The 27,014-nt window shown below is 47.0% G+C and overlaps 1 protein-coding gene across 3 annotated transcripts in view; it reads left to right on the forward strand.

Moving 5' to 3' along the window:
- Positions 1-27,014, forward strand: part of LOC137527988 (ficolin-1-B-like) — a 168,034-nt gene that overhangs the window by 109,700 nt on the left and 31,320 nt on the right. For 2 of the 3 annotated variants that reach the window (XM_068249153.1, XM_068249155.1), the window contains 2 exons: positions 3,388-3,411; positions 4,927-5,051. In XM_068249153.1, the coding sequence (XP_068105254.1) occupies positions 3,388-3,411; positions 4,927-5,051 (149 nt within the window). The remainder of the gene's footprint in view (positions 1-3,387; positions 3,412-4,926; positions 5,052-27,014) is intronic. The other variant, XM_068249154.1, reaches the window with a different exon arrangement.

Genomic DNA, 27,014 nt, shown 5'->3' on the forward strand with positions numbered 1-27,014 from the left:
TGGCTTTCTTGTCACAGCCCCTCACCTGCTGGTCACACCTCCTGGCCTGCTGGTCACACCCCCTCTCCTGCTTCTAAGCTGTGCAGAGGCGCCAAAAGAATAAAAGTATACTAAAAAGTTTAAAATATTCGGGTGGCGGTGGTGGACCGGTCACTCCAAAAAGGACACGAACTTTGTCACTTGAGGAACAGACAATTTAATTTAATACTCCACAATTAATTCGCAACGCGTTTCACGGGCACAATGCCGCTTCATCAGGCAATAGACATACGGAGTATCACTATAAAAAACGACAGATGGAAGCATGTCAACGAACTGCAATGTACATCTGGTTGTACAAGTAATAGTGGTACATGGTTATTCTGAGTGAACACGTATATATTGTAATATGCATACATCATTGACATGAGTCACATAAGTAGTGAGGTGAGGAGGAGACGAGAGTATTAATGGGTTTAGTATGGGTAAATAAAAGTGATAAGGTGAATAGGGGTTTTAGTATGTCTGGAAAGTGCAATGGAGTGTAACATGGTAAATGAGGGAAAAGAGCATTGTTTGTAAACATTGTTAGCTGTATGATAGTTATTGTAGGCAATGTATGTAAAAAAATGCAAAACATACATTGCCTACAATAACTATCATACAGCTAACAATGTTTACAAACAATGCTCTTTTCCCTCATTTACCATGTTACACTCCATTGCACTTTCCAGACATACTAAAACCCCTATTCACCTTATCACTTTTATTTACCCATACTAAACCCATTAATACTCTCGTCTCCTCCTCACCTCACTACTTATGTGACTCATGTCAATGATGTATGCATATTACAATACAGTATATACGTGTTCACTCAGAATAACCATGTACCACTATTACTTGTACAAGCAGATGTACATTGCAGTTCGTTGACATGCTTCCATCTCTTATTACAGGTAACACCGCGCACTCTGTGCTTCAACCAATATGTCCAACTATCAGGCAGTGTGCTGGGATTTTTAGGAGTTTTAAACAATTTGTCAGTGATCCCTAGCGCGACACAGTCCTTCTTTTTCCCTGATATTCCTTCTTGTTATGCAATCCAGATTAGATCACCGCCACCACACCCGATTAAAATACGACTCACCCTCTGAGAAGACCAACAGTATGGTCTAATGCCACCTTGGGGTTATTCCCTGGCCACCCCCGACCAATCGAGCTGTTTGCTTCTTGCAAGTATTGGAACCTCCGCAACAGGGTCACTGATTCTCCAAAATTTCCCACTCTAGGTTTTCCTCTTCATATATCCTTACATGCAACCTCCGGAAGTGGCAGAGTGCGAGGACCTGAGCGTTTGGTGAGGAGTGGACGGCTGTGCGCGCGGCAGCTGACACCAACCTCGGAAAGCCCTCGGTGGCCCACACAAACGGGGGAGAGCCCGTCAAAAAACTCATGTGCATTAATCGTCTTTTAAAGTGTAAGTGCAATATTTTTTTAGTATTAAAATTTTACAAGCAGTATTACGCTATGTTGTGCCTCTTTTTGGGAGGTTGCATGTAAGGATATATGAAGAGGAAAACCTAGAGTGGGGAATTTTGGAGAATCAGTGACCCTGTTGCGGAGGTTCCAATACTTGCAAGAAGCAAACAGCTCGATTGGTCGGGGGTGGCCAGGGAATAACCCCAAGGTGGCATTAGACCATACTGTTGGTCTTCTCAGAGGGTGAGTCGTATTTTAATCGGGTGTGGTGGCGGTGATCTAATCTGGATTGCATAACAAGAAGGAATATCAGGGAAAAAGAAGGACTGTGTCGCGCTAGGGATCACTGACAAAAATGCTTCCATCTCTGTCGTTTTTTATAGTGATACTCCGTATGTCTATTGCCTGATGAAGCGGGATTGTGCCCGTGAAACGCGTTGCGAATTAATTGTGGAGTACTGAAATAAGTTGAAGGTTCATAAATAATGTTTTCAATACATGCGTCTTGATGATATTCAAAAATAGACTGAAAAGGATTTTTAAGTGAGGGGTTTTAATACTCACTATTTCTTCAGAATATAAAGTCAATGATTACAAGTCTTCACAGCAAAACAAAAGTAGTTATAAGTAATTTCAAACAATAAAAAGATTAAAAATATAATAGGTTTAAGTCTCTTCTGTAGTATAAGATCTTCTTTGGTGACACGTGGAGTGTCAATGTAAGATGACAGCGTGTTCTTTCTGTATGTGTGAATGTGTGTCACGAAGTGTGCCCTCCTCCTGATTTAAATACCTCAGCAGCTGATACAAAATCCAGAATCCTCTGTAGGCAATATTCCTAATTAGGCAGTGTAATTAGACAAGATAGTACACTCCTCCTCCTACTATACTAAATAGCAACTGCTGATCTCATGAGATTCATATTCATGAATATTCATAAGGATAGCAAATACGTAATACTTCGTCATTGAATTGCCTTTTCAAGCTATAGCACTATGATGACAGGCAGCCAACAACTGCTTCGGCCATCTCTGTCTTTTTCTGCCCAAAAGGTCAAATTCTATTACTGGAAATAACCTGCCAGTGTCAGTGTCTCAAGCTACACGGGGGAGGGGAATACTTCAGCTAAATCCTCTGAAAGTCCTTTCAATTGAGGACGAGGGACAGTTTACAAACGAATATACATATACACCCATATATTCGACTTGATCATTAATTATGGTAACAAAGACTTCATTATTGATTGATGGATCCATCTCGATCAAGATCTTTATCGAACATATCCATATATACATACATTAATTATATAACAAGTATTAAATTAAATTGTCTGTTCCTCAAGTGACAAAGTTCGTGTCCTTTTTGGAGTGACCGGTCCACCACCGCCACCCGAATATTTTAAACTTTTTAGTATACTTTTATTCTTTTGGCGCCTCTGCACAGCTTAGCATCAGAGTTTCCACCCTGGTGGAAGGGTGATATACCCTCTTTTCCTTCTACAGAGAGCGACATCTTAATCCTGAGTGAGGACAGGTCTAATCTCCCCACCTGCCTATACAGTGGTTGCCTATGTGGTAACCCATGTTTGTGAATATATTACTTACTTGTCAATTCTACTTCTGGTTCTAATACGTACTACACTATACCGGGCTCTCGGTTTCTTTGTTTTATTCCCCTCTCCTGCTGGTCACACCTCCTGGCCTGCTGGTCACACCCCCTCTCCTGCTGGTCACACCTCCTGGCCTGCTGGTCACACCCCCTCTCCTGCTGGTCACACCTTCTGGCCTGCTGATCACAGTGGAGCAGTGCAGTTGTACAGAATGAAGCTGTGTGATTTTTGCAGCTTCTCGCATTTATGATAACAACATAAAGATTTGTGTGGCATCAACAATAACCTTACAAAATACTGTGATTGTTCTGTTGCAGGTCCGGCAGGAAATCCCGGTGAAGGTGAGAAATTAAGACTGAAATATGACATTTCATTATATGAAAGAGGAGTAAAATGGTACTTTAAAATAGAAATATCACTTGAAATGTTGGTTTTCTGTTGGCTGGTGCTCTGGACAGAAGATTTCTGCAGTGAAAGTACAGATTAGATCCAGCTTTCCTCTGCCTTTCCTCATCCACAAGTTTATTTCTGGGTAGCCTCTGCAACCAGAGGATTAACATGATAGAAAGTGGTCAGCAATAATACCAGCCCCAATCCAGGCTCTGATGTCTTCCTGTCAGCCCTTATGGCCCGTACTCACGGGCTGCAAAACTCGCCTGTCGCCAACACACGTGAGCGTGTGGGCGACAGGCCGGCGACAGCTTCTCGCCAGGTCCCTCCGCGTACACATGCGGAAGAGGGACCAGCGGCAAGGCGGAAGCTGTCGCTGACGTTCCTCCTCCCCCCGCCGGAAGCTCACCGGAAGGTCTGTGAACCTCAATGGAGGTTGCTGTCGCTAGTCCGCGTACTCACGCGGACTAGCGACAGTTGCGGCGGGGGGGCAGCGGCGACTGTCGCCATGCGATTGAAAGTTTCAATCGCATGGCGACATAGCGACGGGCGACAGTTCGGGGGCGCGCGCGCGTGCGACGGCCCATACTCACGGGCGACCTGTCGCCGCAACACGCGCGCGCCGCGTGTTGAGGCGACAAAAGTCCCTCGTGAGTATGGGCCATTAGTGGCAGAGGTTGTTCTAACCTGTGCAGAAGCTACTACACTTTACCTGACCATGATCCCCTTTACCAGCCATTTCCTGCAGAACAGACTTGGAGAACTAGAGGCTTTCATCTTCTAAGTGCCTTGCATCTGCACCCCACCCTCTTTCACCAGCATCAGAGAGTTGAGAAGAGCAGCCTTGTCCATAGAACCTGCTGTTAGCTCCTTCAGCTGAACTCCTTCAGGTCACATCATCAGATTTTTAAAACAGGGATTTGACTTGCAGAATCCTAATCTGACATAACATGACTATGGGATGAAATATTGTGGCCTGAAGCTGGGTAATGGGATTGGGTGAGTTGGTGCGTTTGTACCAGGACAAGGTCCTCCAACAACATAATACTGAGACACCCATGTGCTACTCCTCCACCCCCCTACCCCGGCCATTCCATGTCCACTCAGCCTCCCAGACATGCTGGAAGAAACCTGGGTGGTTCAATAGCATGTGTGTCCCACAACATCATGTAGTGTTCCAGCTTCTACACAACTGACTGAGACAGTGCCAAGGTAACCATGGATAGCAGTGAGTAGCTGCAGTGTTGCTTAGCAACTATGATGCTGCAGTGGCATCTGATCCCCAATAACCACATGGCTGCTGGTCTGCAATCTTCAGTTCTTTAGTTCTGCCGGAACAAGTCGCCATTTAAGAGACAAAACATCTACAATAGAGAAAGATGTCTTGTTCATTTTTGGTTGCATATGATCTGAATATATGAGAAGTTTCATAGAAATATACAATATGAATGTTGTCTGTCTGGCAGGTCCAAGAAACTGTAGAGATCTCATGGACTCAGGCCGAAGCCTTACGGGGTGGTATTACATATATCCAGAGGGACAGCCATTGCGTGTAATGTGTGACATGGAGACGGATGGAGGTGGATGGATCGTAAGTCATACGAGGGCATTTTATATGTATTGTAGTAATGCAGAGATAATTCTACTGTCTCCACACACCTGGGGGGCCTCTAGATAAATGTGAAAGAAATATCACCATTGTCTTGTTTATCATATTTACATATGTGCCAAAAAACGTAAGTATTATCACAATTTTTTTTATTCATTATTCACCAATATAATGAATATTATCATATTTATATTACAGTAAATAAACTTTATCTATAAATATAAAATCGTGTGTGTGTGTGTGTGTGTGTCTGTCTGTGTCTGTCTCTGTCTGTCTCTGTCTGTCTCTGTCTGTCTGTCTGTCTGTCACGTGAAAACGGCTTTACCGATTTGAATGCAACTTGGTATACAGATCCTTTACTACCTGGGATGATATGTTCTGGGGGTCTCGCGTCCCCCCTGCACACCCGGGCGGAGCTACAAACAGCAAATCAGATTTCACCCATTCATGTCAATGGAAAAAATGTAAAAGGCTGCCATTCTCACAGTAATCAAGCCAGAGTCCCCACATTTGGCACAGTTGGTCACTTGGTGACCGAGGTTACAAATCCAGGAAAAGTGGGCAGAGCATAATACAGCCAATCAAATTTCAGCCGTTTATTTTAAATGGGAAAATGTAAACTGCAGCCATTCTTAGACTGTTAATCGCAGGGTTCTCAAACTTGCCACCCTTGGTCACTGGGTGAATGCGATTAAGATTCAAGAAAGTGGGTGGAGCCTTCAACAGCCAATCAACACGATCTGCCCAGACATCCTGCTCTCCAATCTGGTGCAGCTCGGAGTAGACCCCACCCTTCGAGCATGGATCAAGGACTTCCTGACAAACAGAACGCAACAGGTGAAGCTCGGCAACTGCTACTCCAGCGTTAGAACCACCAATACAGGGGCTCCACAAGGTTGAGTACTGTCACCACTATTGTTCTCCCTCTATACCAACAATTGCATATCATCCGTGGACTCTGTGAAAGTCATCAAATTTGCAGATGACACCACTATCATCGGCCTAATTGGCAGCAACGGAGAGAATGAGTATCGCAGCGAAGTCGAGAGAATCTGTAACTGGTGCAGAGACAACAAGCTAGTACTCAACGCTGCAAAGACTGTTGAACTAGTTGTAGACTTCAGAAGGAACCCTACCCCCCTCCCACCTGTCCTTATTGGGCGTACCGAAGTCTCGAGGGTGTCATCTGTACGGTTCCTCTGCACGACTCTCACCAACGACCTGTAGTGGGGGCAGAACACCTCCAAAATTCAGAAGAAATCTCAGCAGAGGTTGTTCTTCCTGCGTCAACTGAAGAGATTGGGCATGCCCAGGGAACTACTGACCAGCTTCTATACTGCCACTATAGAATCCATCCTCTGCTCCTCAGTCATTGGCCTCAATTCACTAAGATCATGCTGGAGATAATAAGGCAAGAGAAAACTTACCTCCACTAGTAAGAGAGTTATCTTATCTCTTCATTCCTTACGTTACCTCTTCTGTAGTTAATTTACCTCCTCTGTAGTTAATTTACCTCCTCTGTAGTTAAGTTACCTCCTCTAGTTATTTTCACATGCAGTTAATGAACAGCCTGTCTTTAACTCTGGAGTTATTTTAAGGATTAAAGAGTTAACTTAAAGACAGAAGAGTTAACTTTAGGTGTGCCTGAGGTAAAATGTTTCCTGAATACTACATGCCTTATCACCATGGTAACAACTCTAGAAGAGTTATTAAATACAGGAGATAAGCTTAATGAATTGAGGCCATTGTCTGGTACGCGGGCGCAACGGCCAGGGAGAAACACAAACTACAGAGAGTCATAGCTGATGCAGAGAGAATCATCGGGTCTCCTCTCCCACCTCTTGATCTTCTCCACTCTGCTAGGATGATGAAGAGGGCCTCTGTGATATCTCGTGATCCCTCCCACCCAGGCAGTCGCTACTTCAAGCTCCTCCCACTGGGCCGACGCTACAGGACTATAGCATGCAAAACCACCAGACGGAAGAACACCTTCTTCCCCCAGGCGGTTCGGCTGCTGAACAACAACCTCCCCCTGCCAGGCCCGCCTACCGGCATGCCCCAGCGTGGTCTCTCAGCTGGTCCTGGCCGGCTGCTGAACTCCAACCTCCCTCTGCCAGGCCTGCCTACTGGCACACCTTAGTGGGGGGCCACCCCCATCATCATCATTATTATTAATTAACAATTTATTAGATCTGCTCCTGCACGGCTGACCCAGGACTGTCATGTATACCATTACTGCTGTTCTAAAATTTGTCTGTGTTGTGCGTCTTGTTTTCCTGTACTATGTTTACTATGTCTATGCCATGTGTACCACAAATAATTCCGAATACAGTCCTTGCTGTACTTAGCGAAATAAATATGATTCTGATTCTGATTCTGATTCTGAAAATGCACCTATTGATTTTCAAGGGGAATATTTAAACTGCTGCTATTCTTACACTTTTAATGGCAGAGGCTTCAAACTTGCTACAGTCGGTCATTGGGTGACTGGGGTCCAAATTCACTAAAGGGGCGGGGCCACATACAGCCAATCAGATTTCCTTGGTGGATAAACTGCTTCCGTTCACACATTTTTGATGCCAGGAACCTGAAAGCTCACACACTTGGCCATTGAGTGACTGTGTGTCAAGGTTACACAAAGTGGGCGGAGCCAAAACAACTTTTACTGGGAAAATATAAACTGCAGCCATTCTTACACCGTTAATGGCAGGGTTCTCAAATGTTGCACAGTTGGTCATTGGGTGACTGAGATTAAGATTTTGGAAGGTGGGTGGAGCCTACAACAGCCAATAAAAATTCACCTTTTGATTTTCAAAGGGAATATTTAAGATGCTACCATTCTCTTATACTGTTAAAAGCAGATGCCTCAAACCTGGTACAGTTGGTCAGTTGGTCACTAGGGTCCAAATTCAGAAAGGGGGCAGAGCCACAAACAGCCAGATTTGTTTATTTTTCAATGGACCCCAAAGCTGATAAACTTGATAATTAATTGACTGTATGTCAAGGTTAGAAAAAGTGGGCGGTGCCAACAACTACATTTTTAACATGGCAGGGTTCCCAAACTTTACACAATTGACCACTGGGTGACTGGGATGAATATTCAGAAATGTGGGTGGAGCCTACAACAGCCAATCAAAATGTACCTATTGATTTTCAAGGGGAATATTTACATTGCTGCCATTCATGCACTCTTAATGGCAGAGGCCTAAAATCTGCTACAGTCAGTCACTGGGAGACTGGGGTTTAAATTCTGAAGGGAGCGAGCCAAAAACAGCCAATCAGATTTGTTTAATTTCAATGGTAAAATGCAACTTATTGATGCTAAGGACCCCAAAGCTCATAAACTTGGTCATTAAGTGATTGTATGTCAAGATTAGAAATAGTGGGCGGAGCCAAAAACAACTAACTTTTTACATGGGAAAATGTAAACTGCAGCTTTTCTTACACTGTTAATGGGAGGGTTCTCAAACTTCACACAGTTGGTCACTGGGTGACTAGGATTAATATTCGGAAAAGTAGGTGGAGCCTACAAGAACCAATCAAAATTCACCTATTGATTTTCAAGGGGAATATTAAAACTGCAGCCATTCTCACACTGTTAATAGCAGAGGCCTCAAACCTCCTACAGTCGGTCGTTAAGTGTCTGGGGTTCAAATTCAGTAAAGGGGCAGAGCCAAAAAAAAAGCCAGATTTCTTTGCTGGATAAACTGCTTCCATTAGCACAATTTTGATGCCAGGAACCCAAAAGCTCACAAACTTGGTCATTGAGTAGTGACTGTGTGTCAAGGTTACAAAAAGTGGGTGGAGATAAAAACAGATTTTTCTGGGAAATTGTAAACGGGAGCCCTTCTTCACTGTTAATGGCAGGGTTCTCAAACTTAGCTGGTTACTGGGTGACTGGGATTAATATTCAGAAAAGTGGGTGGAGCCTAAAAATGCCAATCAAAAAATACCATGTCACTTTTCAAGGAGAATATTAAAATTGCTGCCAATCTTGCACTGTTAATGGCACAAGCCTCAAACCTGGTACATATGCTCCTCCGTCTACTGAGCTTCAGTCCTGGATCAGATGTATTTCCACTCCTCGCAGATGCTACCTACCGCTATAGGCGGCCGCATTTAAGCATAGGAGTGTCTGCACAGAGGTGTCTTGGATGTGCAGGAGGGACCAAGTTTGTACCTAGATTACTTCACACAGCTCTGTATGCTTTACACTTGTAAGCCACAGGCTGCAGGAGCTCTTAGAGCCAGGAGCTGTTTATTAGAATAAATACGTTTAACTACACTACACAGCAGCCACCTTTTATCCTTTCTACCACGCACTTGCTTGTCAGCTCACAAACTTACCTCCAGGTGCCTGCTGCTTGCTTGTGCAAGACACGCAGAGTGGAGTTTCTCTTAGCCATTACCCCTCACACAAACAGCCAGCTCCTGGCTCTAAGAGCTCCTGCAGCCTGTGGCTTACAAGTGTAAAGCATACAGAGCTGCGTGGAGTAATCTAGGCACAAACTTGGTTTGCTACATTTGTACCGATAATCACCGCACAAGGCGGTGATTTATCGCTCTGCTCGGTAGTGTCATTTTTTCATGCGGAAAGAGCCTTTATGAATGCTGACTTTGCCGAGTGTTCGGTAAAGTCAGCTGTTTTAAGCATTTCCGCATGCGGAAATGCTTTATGAATGATAGCCTTTGTCTATACTTTACATCGGTATTGCCAAGATCGCTCCCTCTGTCGAGTACAGAGGTCAAACAACCATTTCTTCCTCAAACCTGGTACAGTTGGTCATTGGGTCACTGGGGTTGAAATTCAGAAAAGGGACAGAGCCACAAACAGTGAATCAGATTTGTTTCATTTCATGGGAAAATACAAATTATTGATGGCAAGGACCCCAAAACTCACAAACTTGGTCATGTAGTAGTGCCTTTGTGTCCAGGTTACAAAAAGTAGGTGGAGCCACAAACAAATTTCACTGGGAAAGTGTAAACTGCAGCCCTTCTTACACTGTTACTGGGAGGGTTCCCAAACTTTGCCCAGATGGTCACTGAGTGACTGAGATTAATATTCAGGGGAGTGGGTGGAGCCTATAATAGCCAATCAAAATTCACCTGTTGATTTTCAAGTGGAATATTTAAATTGCTGCCATTTTTACACTGTTAATAGCAGATGCTTCAAACCTGCTACAGTTGGTCATTGGGTGACTGGGGTTCTAATGCTGGAGAGAGGCAGAGCTACAAACAGCCTATCTGATTTGTTTAATTTCTATGGGAATATACAAATTATTGATGCCAAGGACCCCAAAGCTCACAAACTTGGTCATTGAGTGTTTGTGCATTAGGGTTAGAAAGTGGGCAGAGCCAACACCAGTCAAATACATACCCGGGCAACGCCGGGTCATCAGTGGGTGGAGACAAATACAAATTTCACTGGGAAAATGTAAACTGCAGCCATTTTTACACTGTTAATGGCAGGGTTTTTAAACTTCGCACAGTTGGTCACTGGGTGACTGGGATTAATATTCAGAAAAGTGGGTGGAGCCTACAAACGTGTATCAAACTTCACCTATTGATTTTCAAGGGGAATATTTAATTGCTGCCATTCTTGAACTGTTAATGGCACAGGCCTCAAACCTGGTACAGTGAGTCATTGGGTGACTGGGGTTCAAATTCAGAAAAGGGTGTGGAGCCACAAACAGCCAATCAAATTTTTTCATTTCAATGCAAATTATTGATACCAAAGACCGCAAAGCTCACAAACTTGGTCATTGAGTAATTGTGTGTTAGGGTTAGAAAAAGTGGGTGGAGCCGACTACAGCCAAATACATACCCGGGCAATGCCGGGCAATCGGATAGTTTTCAATATAAGGAATACTACCATATTTATTATAATATAATAGACTTGTTCTCCAATATAATGAATAATGTCATATTTATTTTAAAGTAACTAGACTTTTTTACTAACATTTTGAATATTACTATATTTATATTAATAAATTATTTAACTAAAAATGAATATTACCATATTAATATTACAGTAGATATAATTTTTTTACAGATATAATGAATATATTACCATATGTATACTACAGTAATTGGACTTTTTCTCCAATATATTTATATTATTATATTTACATTACAGTAAACAGACTTTTTTTTTTTACCAATGTAATTAATATTACCATATTTATATTACAGTGAATAGACTTGTTCATCAATATAATAAGTATTACCATATTTATATTACAGCAAATAAACTTTTTCACTAACATAATTAATATTACCATTTTTTTATTACAGTAAATAGATATTTTCACCAATAAAACGAATATTGCCACATTTTATATTACAGTAAATTGACTTTTTCACTATTATGAATATTACTATGTTTGTATTACAGGGAATATACTTTTTCATCAATATAATATTTGTTACCATATTTATAGTACAGTAAATAAACTTTTTCACCAATACAATTAATATTACCATTTTGTATTACAGTAAATAGATATTTTCACCAATATAATGGATTTTACCAATTTTTATATTACAGTAAATTGACTTTTTCACCAATATTCTAAATCTTACTATATCTATGTAACAATTAATAGATTTATTCATCAATATAATAATTATTACCATATTGATAGTACAGTAAATAACTTTTTTTCACCAATATAATTATTCGTTTTTTTATTACAGTTTATAGATATTTTCACCAATATAATGGTTATTACCATTTTTTTTATTACAATAAATAGACTTTCACCATTATTATGAATATTACTATATTTATATTATGTGAATAGACTTTTTCACCCATATAATGAATATTACCATATTAATATTACAGTAAATAGACTTTTTACCAATATAATGAATATTACCATATTTATATTACAGTAACTAGACGTTTTCTCCAATATAATAAATATCATATTAACATTACAGTAAACACACTTTTTCACTAATATAATGAATATTAACATACTTATATTACAGTAACTAGATTTTTTTCACCAATATAATGCATGTATCAACCATATTTATATTACAGTAACTAGACCAATATAATTAATATTATCATGTTTATATTAAAGTAAACAGACTTTTCCCCAATATAGTGGAGATTATCATATTTTATTGCAGAAAATATGCTTTTTTAACAATATAATGGATATTACCATATTTATTTTACAGTAACTAGACTTTTACATCTATATAATATTGCCTTATTTACATTACAGTAAATATACCGTACTTTATTTTTAATATAATGAATATTACCATAATTATATTACAGTAAATAAACCTTTTCACCAATATAATTAACTTTTTTTTTACAGTAAACAGATATTTTCACTAATATAATAGATATTGCCAATTTTTGTATTACAGTAAATTGACTTGTTCACCAATATTATGAATATTACTACCATATTTTTTGGACCATAAGACGCTCCGGACGATAAGACGTACTTAGGTTTAGAGGACAAAAATCAGGGAAAAATAGAATATTCTAAACCTGGTGCGTTCATGGTGCAGGGGCGTCTTGTGGCGTCCCTGCCCCCCCCCCCCCCCCCCTTCTGTCTCTATCTAAGCTATATTAACCCCTGTTGCCCCACTAGCTTCACTAACTACCCAAAACTAACCCCTGCTACCCCACCAGCTAAATTAACTACACTACACTTCAAGTTCAGAAGCCCTTACCTATCCAGCGGTTGCACTTCAAATCCTCTATCTGCTCCTCCTCCATCTCCAGCCGGAGTCATCTTCTTCACAGCTGCCTCCACTATTTGCCTATTGTAGGGGTCCTGTGCAGTATCTGGGTTAGTAGCTCCATCTTGGCATCCACCTTCTAACACATATGGATCAGCAAGTAGGGCAGTCTCCTCTTCTATGCTGTGTCCTACTCACCAGACTGTGAACCTCTCTGGCTGCCCTGTGAGCGTCCCAGTGCCATCTTGGAGGCCAGTGCACCTCTGTGGAAAACCTTCACTGTCCAGGAACATCAAGTCATGTGAGATCTGGGGCAGTCCAGAGCAAGTGCAAGCTCCCGGGAATGTCCAGGGTGCATTGGCTGTTTGGAGCAGACAGGGCAGAGGAGCTCTGCTACACAGCTGGATCCCAGAAATCAGCTGCTGTAGTCTGTATTCCAGCAGCTGCAGCGTGCTCGGTCCTCCATCTCCCTGCCTGTACAAGGATCACACTAGTGACGCACTTGGTCTTTCATCTCCCCGCATCGGGGGTCGCGCTGGGGGCACATGCTTCTATCCTCTCCCCTCATCGGGGTCACACTGGGGGAGCACATGGTCCATCTTCTTCCAGCATCGGGGGTCACGCTGGCGGCGCACTCAGTCCTCCTCCCTGCATCAGAGGTCACACTGGTGGTGAACTCTATCCTCCTTTTCTGCTTGCATTGCAGTCACTCCGGGGTTATGCACAGCGGCACATAATCAGGAAGGATGGAGACCACAGAGGACTTGAGTGGTGGAAATGGAGCAGAGGACAGGCAGAGAACCATGATCACCGTCTGGAGACAGGCAGAGCGCAGCCCTCTATGGGTAATAGCTTATGGGGTGGGGCACATGACAGACCTTCGGACCATAAGACCAGGGATGCTCGGATAGTGCTTTTTAAAATCCGAATTGATCCAGATCCAGACACCTAGCTATCTGGATCCGGTTCGGATATCCGAATCTGGCCTTTTAGATATCTGCGTGAACGCGGCTATCCAGTCGCATTATCCGCAAATATCCGGCTATTCGGATATCTGGATAGAAAAATTGGAAGTGCCCTTTCAATAGCTTTAAAAGGTGTTTTTAGGGTAAATGAAGCATGTATCATCATTATTTTGCAAATGGGAACACTAATTGATGATGTGGGGACTTAAAATCCCCCCCCCCCCCCCCAAAAAAAAAATGCCTGTCAATTAACATTAGGCCTAGGTTCCAGACAGTGGTCATGCAGCCCACATTGTGTCCAAAGTCCAACCGCACAACTGGGACATGACGGTTTTCAGCCAAGACACCTCCAAAAAATTATGCAGCAATTGTGTTAAATATAGGTGGTATCAGTGGCCTGTGGCACCCTGGCCTGGTGGTGGGAGCTGCACAGGTAGCAGGAACAGGGCAATGCAGCAGCAGCAGGTGTAACGTGTGCCAGGAGCATGCCGGATGTGGCATGTGGCACTTGCCAAGTATCACGTGGCACTTGGCACGTGTCACTTGCCACTAGTCACGTGGCACTTGGCAAGTGTCACGTGGCATTTGGCAAGTGCCGTGTGACAGTCAGACAGCAGAGGAGAAGACACTAGTGCACACTAACACATTAATGAATTAACAATAGTGTAGTGATAGTGAAGGGGTTAATCACTGAGCTTATCAGTGTGTAAAGCCCTAGGCCCAGGAGCACTGCAGCACACACTCTAACTGTCACACTATGAGACATCAATCTAGCTAATTAACGATTACTATAGAGTAGTGAAGGGGTCAATCACTGAACAGCTTTAGGTTTATAACTGTGTACAGCCCCCCTGCTAGGACACTAGCACTGCAGCATGTCTCTCAGGGCCCTTTCACACCAGAGGACTTTTTCGGCGTTTTAACGCCACGGCCGAAGTTGGCGTTTTCCTAGGTAAAAGGAAAGTCCATAGACTTTCATTTTAACATTCACACTTAACGCCGCGTTTTGGAGCGTTGCGTTTCAACGCTCCCAGGCGCTTTTTCTGGGCCTACCGCGGCGTTTCTCATTACAATTGATACTAATGTATGGGCATTAAAACGCCTTAAAAACGCCTTGAAACCGCCAGCAGCCAAAACGCAGCGTTTTGCCTTTTCTCTGCTGCCTGTGGTGTGAAAGAGCCCTCAGTGAGCATTCAGCAAGCCAGGACGATCTGTCTCATCATGGCAGCCCTCCTTATCATACAGGGGGCTGGCCAGTGTTCCCCTCTGTGATTGGTTGCTAGGGCTTCTGCTGGGAGCCCTCTGATTGGGTCCAGGACGTCATCACCTTAGTTACAGTATTTCGGATCCGGATATCCGGGTCATGCGTCAAACTATCCGCAGATAGCTATGCGGATTTCTATACCTATCCGGGATCCGGAATCTGATCTGGATAGCATAAAAATGGTTGGATATCCGGGTTACCCGGATATGCGGAATCTGGATGAGCGTCGCACTGACTTTTTCCCCCCATTTTTGGGGGAGAAAAAGTGCGTCTTATGGTCCGAAAAATACGGTATATAATACAGTAAATGGACTTTTTCAACAATATAATGAATATTACCATATTTATATTACATGCAATAGGCTTTTTCTCCCAAAAATGAATATTACCTTATTAATATTACAGTAACTAGACTTTTTCACCAATATAATAAATAATACCATTCTTATATTACAGTAAATAGACTTTTCCACAAATACAATGAATATTACCATATTTACAGTATATTACAGTAAACAGACTTTTTCAACACTATAAGGGATATTACCATATTTATATTACAGCTTTTTCACCAATATGTTGAATATTACCATTTTTATATTACAGTGAACAGACTTTTTCAACAATATAATGAATACAGGTAGTCCCTGGTTAATCAAAATAGGGACTGTAGGTTTAGTTTTAACATGAATCAATTTTCAAGTTGGAACACTGTGCCTTCTCTGTTCCCTGTACCTTCTTTGTGCTGCCCTGTGTCTTCAGTGTCCCACTTTCACCTCTGTCTCCTGTTCCCTCAGTGTCTCCCTCTGTGCCACCTCTGCCCTCCCCACTTTTTACCTCTGTCGCCTGGTTCCCTCAGTGTCCCCCTCTGTGCCACCTCTGCCCTCCCCACTTTCACCTCTGTCTTCCTGTTCCCTCAGTGTCTCCCTCTGTGCCACCTCTGCCCTCCCCACTTTCACCTCTGTCTTCCTGTTCCCTCAGTGTCTCCCTCTGTGCCACCTCTGCCCTCCCCACTTTCACCTCTGTCTCCCTGTTCCCTCAGTGTCCCCCTCTGTGTACAGTGACCAGATTTTTCTGGGTCCAACCTGGGACAGGGGGGAGGGACCGGGGTGTGTCCGCGGCTGAAAAATGGGCGTGGCCATGACATTGTATGGGCAGAGCGTAACCGTAACCCCAAAGCAGCAAATATAGCCAACTATGACCATTAAATAATAAATGCAGCAACAGTTACCCCGACACCAGAAAATAAACGCAATGTGGGCAACATTACACCAGAAAAAAACGCAGTGTGGGCAACATTTCAGCAGAAAACAAATGCAATTTGGGCAACATTTCACCAGAAAATAAACGCAATTTGGGCAACATTTCAGCAGACAACAAACGCAATTTGGGCAACATTTCACCAGAAAATAAACGCAATTTGGGCAACATTTCAGCAGACAACAAAAGCAATTTGGGCAGCATTTCACCAGAAAATAAACGCAATTTGGGCAACATTTCAGCAGACAACAAACGCAATTTGGGTAACATTTCACCAGAAAATAAACGCAATTTGGGCAACATTTCAGCAGACAACAAACGCAATTTGGGCAACATTTCAGCAGAAAATAACACAGTCTGCAACATTTCAGCAGAAAATAATGCAGTGGGTAACATTTCATCTGCAAAAAAAGGAATTTACTCACCTGACAGAAGTATCCTCTCCCGGCCGGCCTCTGGCGTGCAGCTCCCCGGACCATCTTGCTCCTGCATATCTCCCGCCCTGAATGGAATAGCAGGGCTACGGGAAGATGGCGCCCGAAGCCCTGTACTGGAGACACACATAGTCTCCAGTGCAGGGCTTCGGACGCCATCTTCCCGTAGCCCTGCTCTGCCTGCTGGGAGACTATGCAGGCTGGAGTAGGGCTGCGGGCTATGAACAGGCGCAGTATCTATTAGACGCCGGTGGCCAGTTCATGCAATGGACGGTGGGCAGAGTCTCGAGGCCGGGACTTCCCACGGCTAAAAGCGGTACATTTCCCGGGACATAGCGCAGCCTGGGACAGGGAACCCTGAATCTGGGACCTGTCCCAGGTAAAGCGGGACGTATAGTCACCGTACCTCTGGGCCACCTCTGCCCTCCCCACTTTCACCTCTGTCTCCCTGTTGCCTCAGTGTCCCTCTCTGTGCCACCTCTGCCCTCCCTACTTTCACCTCTGTCTCCTTGTTCCGTCAGTGTACCCCTCTGTGCCACCTCTGCCCTCCCTACTTTCACCTCTGTCTCCCTGTTCCCTCAGTGTCCCTCTCTGTGCCACCTCTGCCCTCCCCACTTTCACCTCTGTCTCCCTGTTCCCTCAGTGTCTTCCTCTGTGCCACCTCTGCCCTCCCCACTTTCACCTCTGTCTCCTTGTTCCCTCAGTGTCCCTCTCTGTTCCACCTCTGCCCTCCCCACTTTCACCTCTGTCTTCTGGTTCCCTCAGTGTCCCTCTCTGTTCCACCTCTGCCCTCCCCACTTTCACCTCTGTCTCCCTGTTCCCTCAGTGTACCCCTCTGTGCCACCTCTGCCCTCCCTACTTTCACCTCTGTCTCCCTGTTCCATCACTGTACCCCTTTGTGCCACCTCTGCCCTCCCTACTTTCACCTCTGTCTCCCTGTTCCCTCAGTGTCTCCCTCTGTGTCACCTCTGCTTTCCCCACTTTCACATCTGTCTCCCTTTTCCCTCAGTGTCTCTCTCTGTGCCACCTCTGCCCTCCCCACTTTCACCTCTGTCTCCCTGTTCCCTCAGTGTACCCCTCTGTGCCACCTCTGCCCTCCCCACTTTCACCTCTGTCTCCCTGTTCCCTCAGTGTCCCCCTCTGGGCCACCTCTGCCCTCCCCACTATCACCTCTGTCTTCTGGTTCCCTCAGTGTCCCTCTCTGTTCCACCTCTGCCCTCCCCACTTTCACCTCTGTCTTCTGGTTCCCTCAGTGTCCCTCTCTGTTCCACCTCTGCCCTCCCCACTTTCACCTCTGTCTCCCTGTTCCCTCAGTGTACCCCTCTGTGCCACCTCTGCCCTCCCCACTTTCACCTCTGTCTCCCTGTTCCCTCAGTGTCCCCCTCTGTGCCACCTCTGCCCTCCCCACTTTCACCTCTGTCTTCTGGTTCCCTCAGTGTCCCTCTCTGTTCCACCTCTGCCCTCCCCACTTTCACCTCTGTCTTCTGGTTCCCTCAGTGTCCCTCTCTGTTCCACCTCTGCCCTCCCCACTTTCACCTCTGTCTCCCTGTTCCCTCAGTGTACCCCTCTGTGCCACCTCTGCTCTCCCTACTTTCACCTCTGTCTCCTGGTTCCCTCAGTGTCCCTCTCTGTGCCATCTCTGCCCTCCCCACTTTCACCTCTGTCTTCTGGTTCCCTCAGTGTCCCTCTCTGTTCCACCTCTGCCCTCCCCACTTTCACCTCTGTCTCCCTGTTCCCTCAGTGTACCCCTCTGTGCCACCTCTGCCCTCCCCACTTTCACCTCTGTCTCCTTGTTCCCTCAGTGTCCCCCTCTGTGCCACCTCTGCCCTCCCCACTTTCACCTCTGTCTCCTTGTTCCCTCAGTGTCCCCCTCTGTGCCACCTCTGCCCTCCCCACTTTCACCTCTGTCTTCTGGTTCCCTCAGTGTCCCTCTCTGTTCCACCTCTGCCCTCCCCACTTTTACCTCTGTCTCCCTGTTCCCTCAGTGTACCCCTCTGTGCCACCTCTGCCCTCCCCACTTTCACCTCTGTCTCCCTGTTCCCTCAGTGTCCCCCTCTGTGCCACCTCTGCCCTCCCCACTTTCACCTCTGTCTTCTGGTTCCCTCAGTGTCCCTCTCTGTTCCACCTCTGCCCTCCCCACTTTCACCTCTGTCTTCTGGTTCCCTCAGTGTCCCTCTCTGTTCCACCTCTGCCCTCCCCACTTTCACCTCTGTCTCCCTGTTCCCTCAGTGTACCCCTCTGTGCCACCTCTGCTCTCCCTACTTTCACCTCTGTCTCCTGGTTCCCTCAGTGTCCCTCTCTGTGCCACCTCTGCCCTCCCCACTTTCACCTCTGTCTTCTGGTTCCCTCAGTGTCCCTCTCTGTTCCACCTCTGCCCTCCCCACTTTCACCTCTGTCTCCCTGTTCCCTCAGTGTCCCCATCTGTGCCACCTCTGCTCTCCCCACTTTCACCTCTGTCTCCCTGTTCCGTCAGGGTACCCCTCTGTGCCACCTCTGCCCTCCTCACTTTCACCTCTGTCTCCCTGTTCCGTCAGTGTCTCTCTCTGTGCCACCTCTGCCCTCCCCACTTTCACCTCTGTCTCCCTGTTCCCTCAGTGTCCCCCTCTGTGCCACCTCTGCCCTCCCCACTTTCACCTCTGTCTGCTTGTTCCGTCAGTGTACCCCTCTGTGCCACCTCTGCCCTCCCCACTTTCACCTCTGTCTCCTTGTTCCCTCAGTGTCCCTCTCTGTGCCACCTCTGCCCTCCCCACTTTCACCTCTGTCTCCCTGTTCCCTCAGTGTCCCTCTCTGTTCCACCTCTGCCCTCCCCACTTTCACCTCTGTCTTCCTGTTCCCTCAGTGTCTCCCTCTGTGCCACCTCTGCCTGCCCCACTTTCACCTCTGTCTCCCTGTTCCCTCAGTGTCTTCCTCTGTGCCACCTCTGCCCTCCCCACTTTCACCTCTGTCTCCTTGTTCCCTCAGTGTCTCCCTCTGTGCCACCTCTGCCCTCCTCACTTTCACCTCTGTCTCCCTGTTCCCTCAGTGTACCCCTTTTCCACCTATATAGAACAGAGGACTCGGAGAGATCATAGAGCAGGAGGGGAAAGGGCAAAAGAATGGGGCAGCCGCGGCAGGGAGAGTGCAGAGGAATGCGCCCTCTAGTGGAAGCGCTCAGAGGCTGCAGCCTGTCCTGCCTCTGCCTCGTCCCGGCCCTGCCTCAGTGTACCCCTCTGTGCCACCTCTGCCCTCCCTACTTTCACCTCTGTCTCCCTGTTCCATCACTGTACCCCTTTGTGCCACCTCTGCCCTCCCTACTTTCACCTCTGTCTCCCTGTTCCCTCAGTGTCTCCCTCTGTGTCACCTCTGCTTTCCCCACTTTCACATCTGTCTCCCTTTTCCCTCAGTGTCTCTCTCTGTGCCACCTCTGCCCTCCCCACTTTCACCTCTGTCTCCCTGTTCCCTCAGTGTACCCCTCTGTGCCACCTCTGCCCTCCCCACTTTCACCTCTGTCTCCCTGTTCCCTCAGTGTCCCCCTCTGGGCCACCTCTGCCCTCCCCACTATCACCTCTGTCTTCTGGTTCCCTCAGTGTCCCTCTCTGTTCCACCTCTGCCCTCCCCACTTTCACCTCTGTCTTCTGGTTCCCTCAGTGTCCCTCTCTGTTCCACCTCTGCCCTCCCCACTTTCACCTCTGTCTCCCTGTTCCCTCAGTGTACCCCTCTGTGCCACCTCTGCCCTCCCCACTTTCACCTCTGTCTCCCTGTTCCCTCAGTGTCCCCCTCTGTGCCACCTCTGCCCTCCCCACTTTCACCTCTGTCTTCTGGTTCCCTCAGTGTCCCTCTCTGTTCCACCTCTGCCCTCCCCACTTTCACCTCTGTCTTCTGGTTCCCTCAGTGTCCCTCTCTGTTCCACCTCTGCCCTCCCCACTTTCACCTCTGTCTCCCTGTTCCCTCAGTGTACCCCTCTGTGCCACCTCTGCTCTCCCTACTTTCACCTCTGTCTCCTGGTTCCCTCAGTGTCCCTCTCTGTGCCATCTCTGCCCTCCCCACTTTCACCTCTGTCTTCTGGTTCCCTCAGTGTCCCTCTCTGTTCCACCTCTGCCCTCCCCACTTTCACCTCTGTCTCCCTGTTCCCTCAGTGTACCCCTCTGTGCCACCTCTGCCCTCCCCACTTTCACCTCTGTCTCCTTGTTCCCTCAGTGTCCCCCTCTGTGCCACCTCTGCCCTCCCCACTTTCACCTCTGTCTCCTTGTTCCCTCAGTGTCCCCCTCTGTGCCACCTCTGCCCTCCCCACTTTCACCTCTGTCTTCTGGTTCCCTCAGTGTCCCTCTCTGTTCCACCTCTGCCCTCCCCACTTTTACCTCTGTCTCCCTGTTCCCTCAGTGTACCCCTCTGTGCCACCTCTGCCCTCCCCACTTTTACCTCTGTCTCCCTGTTCCCTCAGTGTCCCCCTCTGTGCCACCTCTGCCCTCCCCACTTTCACCTCTGTCTTCTGGTTCCCTCAGTGTCCCTCTCTGTTCCACCTCTGCCCTCCCCACTTTCACCTCTGTCTTCTGGTTCCCTCAGTGTCCCTCTCTGTTCCACCTCTGCCCTCCCCACTTTCACCTCTGTCTCCCTGTTCCCTCAGTGTACCCCTCTGTGCCACCTCTGCTCTCCCTACTTTCACCTCTGTCTCCTGGTTCCCTCAGTGTCCCTCTCTGTGCCACCTCTGCCCTCCCCACTTTCACCTCTGTCTTCTGGTTCCCTCAGTGTCCCTCTCTGTTCCACCTCTGCCCTCCCCACTTTCACCTCTGTCTCCCTGTTCCCTCAGTGTCCCCATCTGTGCCACCTCTGCTCTCCCCACTTTCACCTCTGTCTCCCTGTTCCGTCAGGGTACCCCTCTGTGCCACCTCTGCCCTCCTCACTTTCACCTCTGTCTCCCTGTTCCGTCAGTGTCTCTCTCTGTGCCACCTCTGCCCTCCCCACTTTCACCTCTGTCTCCCTGTTCCCTCAGTGTCCCCCTCTGTGCCACCTCTGCCCTCCCCACTTTCACCTCTGTCTGCTTGTTCCGTCAGTGTACCCCTCTGTGCCACCTCTGCCCTCCCCACTTTCACCTCTGTCTCCTTGTTCCCTCAGTGTCCCTCTCTGTGCCACCTCTGCCCTCCCCACTTTCACCTCTGTCTCCCTGTTCCCTCAGTGTCCCTCTCTGTTCCACCTCTGCCCTCCCCACTTTCACCTCTGTCTTCCTGTTCCCTCAGTGTCTCCCTCTGTGCCACCTCTGCCTGCCCCACTTTCACCTCTGTCTCCCTGTTCCCTCAGTGTCTTCCTCTGTGCCACCTCTGCCCTCCCCACTTTCACCTCTGTCTCCTTGTTCCCTCAGTGTCTCCCTCTGTGCCACCTCTGCCCTCCTCACTTTCACCTCTGTCTCCCTGTTCCCTCAGTGTACCCCTTTTCCACCTATATAGAACAGAGGACTCGGAGAGATCATAGAGCAGGAGGGGAAAGGGCAAAAGAATGGGGCAGCCGCGGCAGGGAGAGTGCAGAGGAATGCGCCCTCTAGTGGAAGCGCTCAGAGGCTGCAGCCTGTCCTGCCTCTGCCTCGTCCCGGCCCTGCCTCAGTGTACCCCTCTGTGCCACCTCTGCCCTCCCTACTTTCACCTCTGTCTCCCTGTTCCATCACTGTACCCCTTTGTGCCACCTCTGCCCTCCCTACTTTCACCTCTGTCTCCCTGTTCCCTCAGTGTCTCCCTCTGTGTCACCTCTGCTTTCCCCACTTTCACATCTGTCTCCCTTTTCCCTCAGTGTCTCTCTCTGTGCCACCTCTGCCCTCTCCACTTTCACCTCTGTCTCCCTGTTCCCTCAGTGTACCCCTCTGTGCCACCTCTGCCCTCCCCACTTTCACCTCTGTCTCCCTGTTCCCTCAGTGTCCCCCTCTGGGCCACCTCTGCCCTCCCCACTATCACCTCTGTCTTCTGGTTCCCTCAGTGTCCCTCTCTGTTCCACCTCTGCCCTCCCCACTTTCACCTCTGTCTTCTGGTTCCCTCAGTGTCCCTCTCTGTTCCACCTCTGCCCTCCCCACTTTCACCTCTGTCTCCCTGTTCCCTCAGTGTACCCCTCTGTGCCACCTCTGCCCTCCCCACTTTCACCTCTGTCTCCCTGTTCCCTCAGTGTCCCCCTCTGTGCCACCTCTGCCCTCCCCACTTTCACCTCTGTCTTCTGGTTCCCTCAGTGTCCCTCTCTGTTCCACCTCTGCCCTCCCCACTTTCACCTCTGTCTTCTGGTTCCCTCAGTGTCCCTCTCTGTTCCACCTCTGCCCTCCCCACTTTCACCTCTGTCTCCCTGTTCCCTCAGTGTACCCCTCTGTGCCACCTCTGCTCTCCCTACTTTCACCTCTGTCTCCTGGTTCCCTCAGTGTCCCTCTCTGTGCCATCTCTGCCCTCCCCACTTTCACCTCTGTCTTCTGGTTCCCTCAGTGTCCCTCTCTGTTCCACCTCAGCCCTCCCCACTTTCACCTCTGTCTTCTGGTTCCCTCAGTGTCCCTCTCTGTTCCACCTCTGCCCTCCCCACTTTTACCTCTGTCTCCCTGTTCCCTCAGTGTACCCCTCTGTGCCACCTCTGCCCTCCCCACTTTCACCTCTGTCTCCCTGTTCCCTCAGTGTCCCCCTCTGTGCCACCTCTGCCCTCCCCACTTTCACCTCTGTCTTCTGGTTCCCTCAGTGTCCCTCTCTGTTCCACCTCTGCCCTCCCCACTTTCACCTCTGTCTTCTGGTTCCCTCAGTGTCCCTCTCTGTTCCACCTCTGCCCTCCCCACTTTCACCTCTGTCTCCCTGTTCCCTCAGTGTACCCCTCTGTGCCACCTCTGCTCTCCCTACTTTCACCTCTGTCTCCTGGTTCCCTCAGTGTCCCTCTCTGTGCCACCTCTGCCCTCCCCACTTTCACCTCTGTCTTCTGGTTCCCTCAGTGTCCCTCTCTGTTCCACCTCTGCCCTCCCCACTTTCACCTCTGTCTCCCTGTTCCCTCAGTGTCCCCATCTGTGCCACCTCTGCTCTCCCCACTTTCACCTCTGTCTCCCTGTTCCGTCAGGGTACCCCTCTGTGCCACCTCTGCCCTCCTCACTTTCACCTCTGTCTCCCTGTTCCGTCAGTGTCTCTCTCTGTGCCACCTCTGCCCTCCCCACTTTCACCTCTGTCTCCCTGTTCCCTCAGTGTCCCCCTCTGTGCCACCTCTGCCCTCCCCACTTTCACCTCTGTCTGCTTGTTCCGTCAGTGTACCCCTCTGTGCCACCTCTGCCCTCCCCACTTTCACCTCTGTCTCCTTGTTCCCTCAGTGTCCCTCTCTGTGCCACCTCTGCCCTCCCCACTTTCACCTCTGTCTCCCTGTTCCCTCAGTGTCCCTCTCTGTTCCACCTCTGCCCTCCCCACTTTCACCTCTGTCTTCCTGTTCCCTCAGTGTCTCCCTCTGTGCCACCTCTGCCTGCCCCACTTTCACCTCTGTCTCCCTGTTCCCTCAGTGTCTTCCTCTGTGCCACCTCTGCCCTCCCCACTTTCACCTCTGTCTCCTTGTTCCCTCAGTGTCTCCCTCTGTGCCACCTCTGCCCTCCTCACTTTCACCTCTGTCTCCCTGTTCCCTCAGTGTACCCCTTTTCCACCTTTGCCCCCACTGTGTCCCTTTGCCTTCACTAGTTCCCTCTGTACCACCTCTGCCCCCCTTTGTGCTTCCATCTGCCCCCCTTTATCCAGCTCTGGACAACAGGTTTGCTTTAAAATATGTAAAATGTGTGCAGAACTCGGAGCTTGCTATATAGTATTGTGTACCACAGCAAAATGTCATTTTAACTGATTTTTTTCCCCATTATATCTTTATAGAATATAAAAGATTAATACACGCATAACATGTACACACGTGGCATATGATATGTACAGTATATCCATGAAACAATAAACTGTGCAAATAATGATACCAGCAACAAAATGACATGTGATCAAGAGCATTGACATCATTCTGCCTAAAGTAATATTGTGAATTATCCACATAGGAGTTGTTCTCCACCTATAGTATCAGGTAATCAACCTCTAAAGAAAGCTAACCATGGACTGCTCGGAGCAGTGGGCTAGAATAAGCCCCCAATAATGCTTTACCTCAAACATAGGATGTGCTAAAACTCTATACCATAAAGGAGGATGAGAAGAAATGAACACAAGGCAGACAACATTGCAATACTTAACCGAGACAGTAGGCCGGCTAGCAGCTTAGCCAGCAATCCATAAAAGAGAGAAATGAGAAGATAATACATCCATAACAATAACAAAAGACAAAACAACTATAAAAAGAAAACAATGGTGATTGTTAATACGCTAATCATCAGAACTCATTCTTTTGAAACTCCTCACATGAAATCTAGTATATTGAACTGGAAATTCTAACCAGAAATCAGGAAGTCTGTAATGTATCCCTTCCTTAGCAGATCTGCTCCTAAATTTTTGGTCCATTACCAGGTTCCTATTAACCGTAGTCAATATGAAATCTGGTTGGCCACTTTCCAATTAGATGTAATAAGAGAAGTGGCAGTTACTATAATATGACAGACCTGAGGTTGAACATCCCTCGGGAAATATTCTAATGCGACTAATTATAAAGCTAATTGTGGAGACAAGATAAAGTCTCGTTTGAAAAACTTCTGAATCAAGGATTCAATCTGTAAAAAGTTATGGATCTTAGGGCAGTCCCGCAACATATGTAAAAGGGTCCCAAGAGCCAAAGAGCAGGGCCAGCACAATGGTGAGGCAGCAAAGGATGCCATCCTTCATGTAGTATCTATAAAGCACATTTTGAGATTGCTCTCAATGTGAGTTACATTTAGATCATTTCAGAATCCGAATGGTAGAGTTCAATAGATGTGTAACAGAAATAACAGTTTGTAAATCATTTGACCAGCTAAGAGCAATTCTCTGAAGAGGGGATACCCCATGAAAGATCAAAGCTTTGTACCAAGCTGAGATGTCACCTCTATGAAGACCCTTAAAGTTAAGCCTAGTTAGTAAACGGGCTGGAAGTTGCGGTAAAATAATATGCTTGATTTTGAGTCAAATATTCTGTGGTATGTAAAGAGCTGGGAATGTGGTCATTTCAAAACTCTCTGTAGGTAAGTCTAGTATCAACAAACAAATTGTTTAAATAAGATATATTAAAGTGAACCTCCGGACTAAAAATCGACTCAGCAGCACTGAAAAGGCTTTGTGTTTCTTTAACAGTTTCACAGCATCAGAACTTTGTTTCTCTTATACAAGCCTCATTTTTAGCTGCACAGAAGAAAACTGCCCGGGCAGTTTTCCCCTTATGCTGTGCAAAGCATGATGGGATTTCTGATTTTGTTGTTCTCGTTCTGCTGTTTTGGTGCAATTTTTTTTTTTTTTACATTTTGAATTTGATATTTCTAGCCTAGCGTGTGCAGCTGGGAGGGGTAATCAGGACACAGGACAGTTGGAACTGTGTCTCCTGCTCCTTGTCACCTTCTTTCAACCAAAAAGATGGCTGCCCCCATGACAAAGATGGCAGCCCCCATGAATCACAAACATTTGCCTGTTCTTTTAAAACAGAGTGGGTAAGAGATTATATTACCTATCTATTCTTATTAACATAACTAATGTAACTTGATGACAGTATGTTTGTTTCGGCTGAAGTTCCCCTTTAACATTATGCCAAGGAAGGAGGTTTAAATGAGGAATGAAACGTTTAAGGACTGAAAGGTGTATGATAGGATATTGAGTGTGATCATAGTTGGGAGTAATGTAGTCCCAATTGTAACTAATTAAAAAAAAAAAAATTTCAAGTTCTATTTGAAAAAAGAAAACCTGTTTTGACAATTTCATGCCATTCATATTGCTTGGTCATTTGTAAGTTGGGGACTGCCTGTATTACCATGTCTATATTACAGTAAGTAGACTTTTTCACCAATAAAAATGGCAGCTTCAGCTTGTTTGGTCATGACTTTGAAATTAAGATTAATTTTCATTAATTTAACCCTCCTGGCGGTTTGTCAAAATCCGCCAGGGGGCAGCAAATACGTTTAAAAAAAAAAAAAAAAAAAATTTCATGTAGCGAGACGAGGTCTCGCTACATGATACCCGCTGCTGAGCGGCATCCCCCCAGCCCCTCCGATCGCCGCCGGAGATCAGGAGATCCCGTTCAAAGAACGGGATCTCCTGGAGGGCTTCCCCAGTCGCCATGGCGACGGGGCGGGATGACGTCACCGACGTCATCGACGTCGTGACGTCAAAGGGGACTCCGATCCACCCCACGGCGCTGCCTGGCACTGATTGGCCAGGCAGCGCACGGGGTCTAGGGGGGGGGGGCG

This window comes from Hyperolius riggenbachi, chromosome 8 (genome assembly GCF_040937935.1).
Source record: "Hyperolius riggenbachi isolate aHypRig1 chromosome 8, aHypRig1.pri, whole genome shotgun sequence".
Classification (NCBI taxonomy): domain Eukaryota; kingdom Metazoa; phylum Chordata; class Amphibia; order Anura; family Hyperoliidae; genus Hyperolius; species Hyperolius riggenbachi.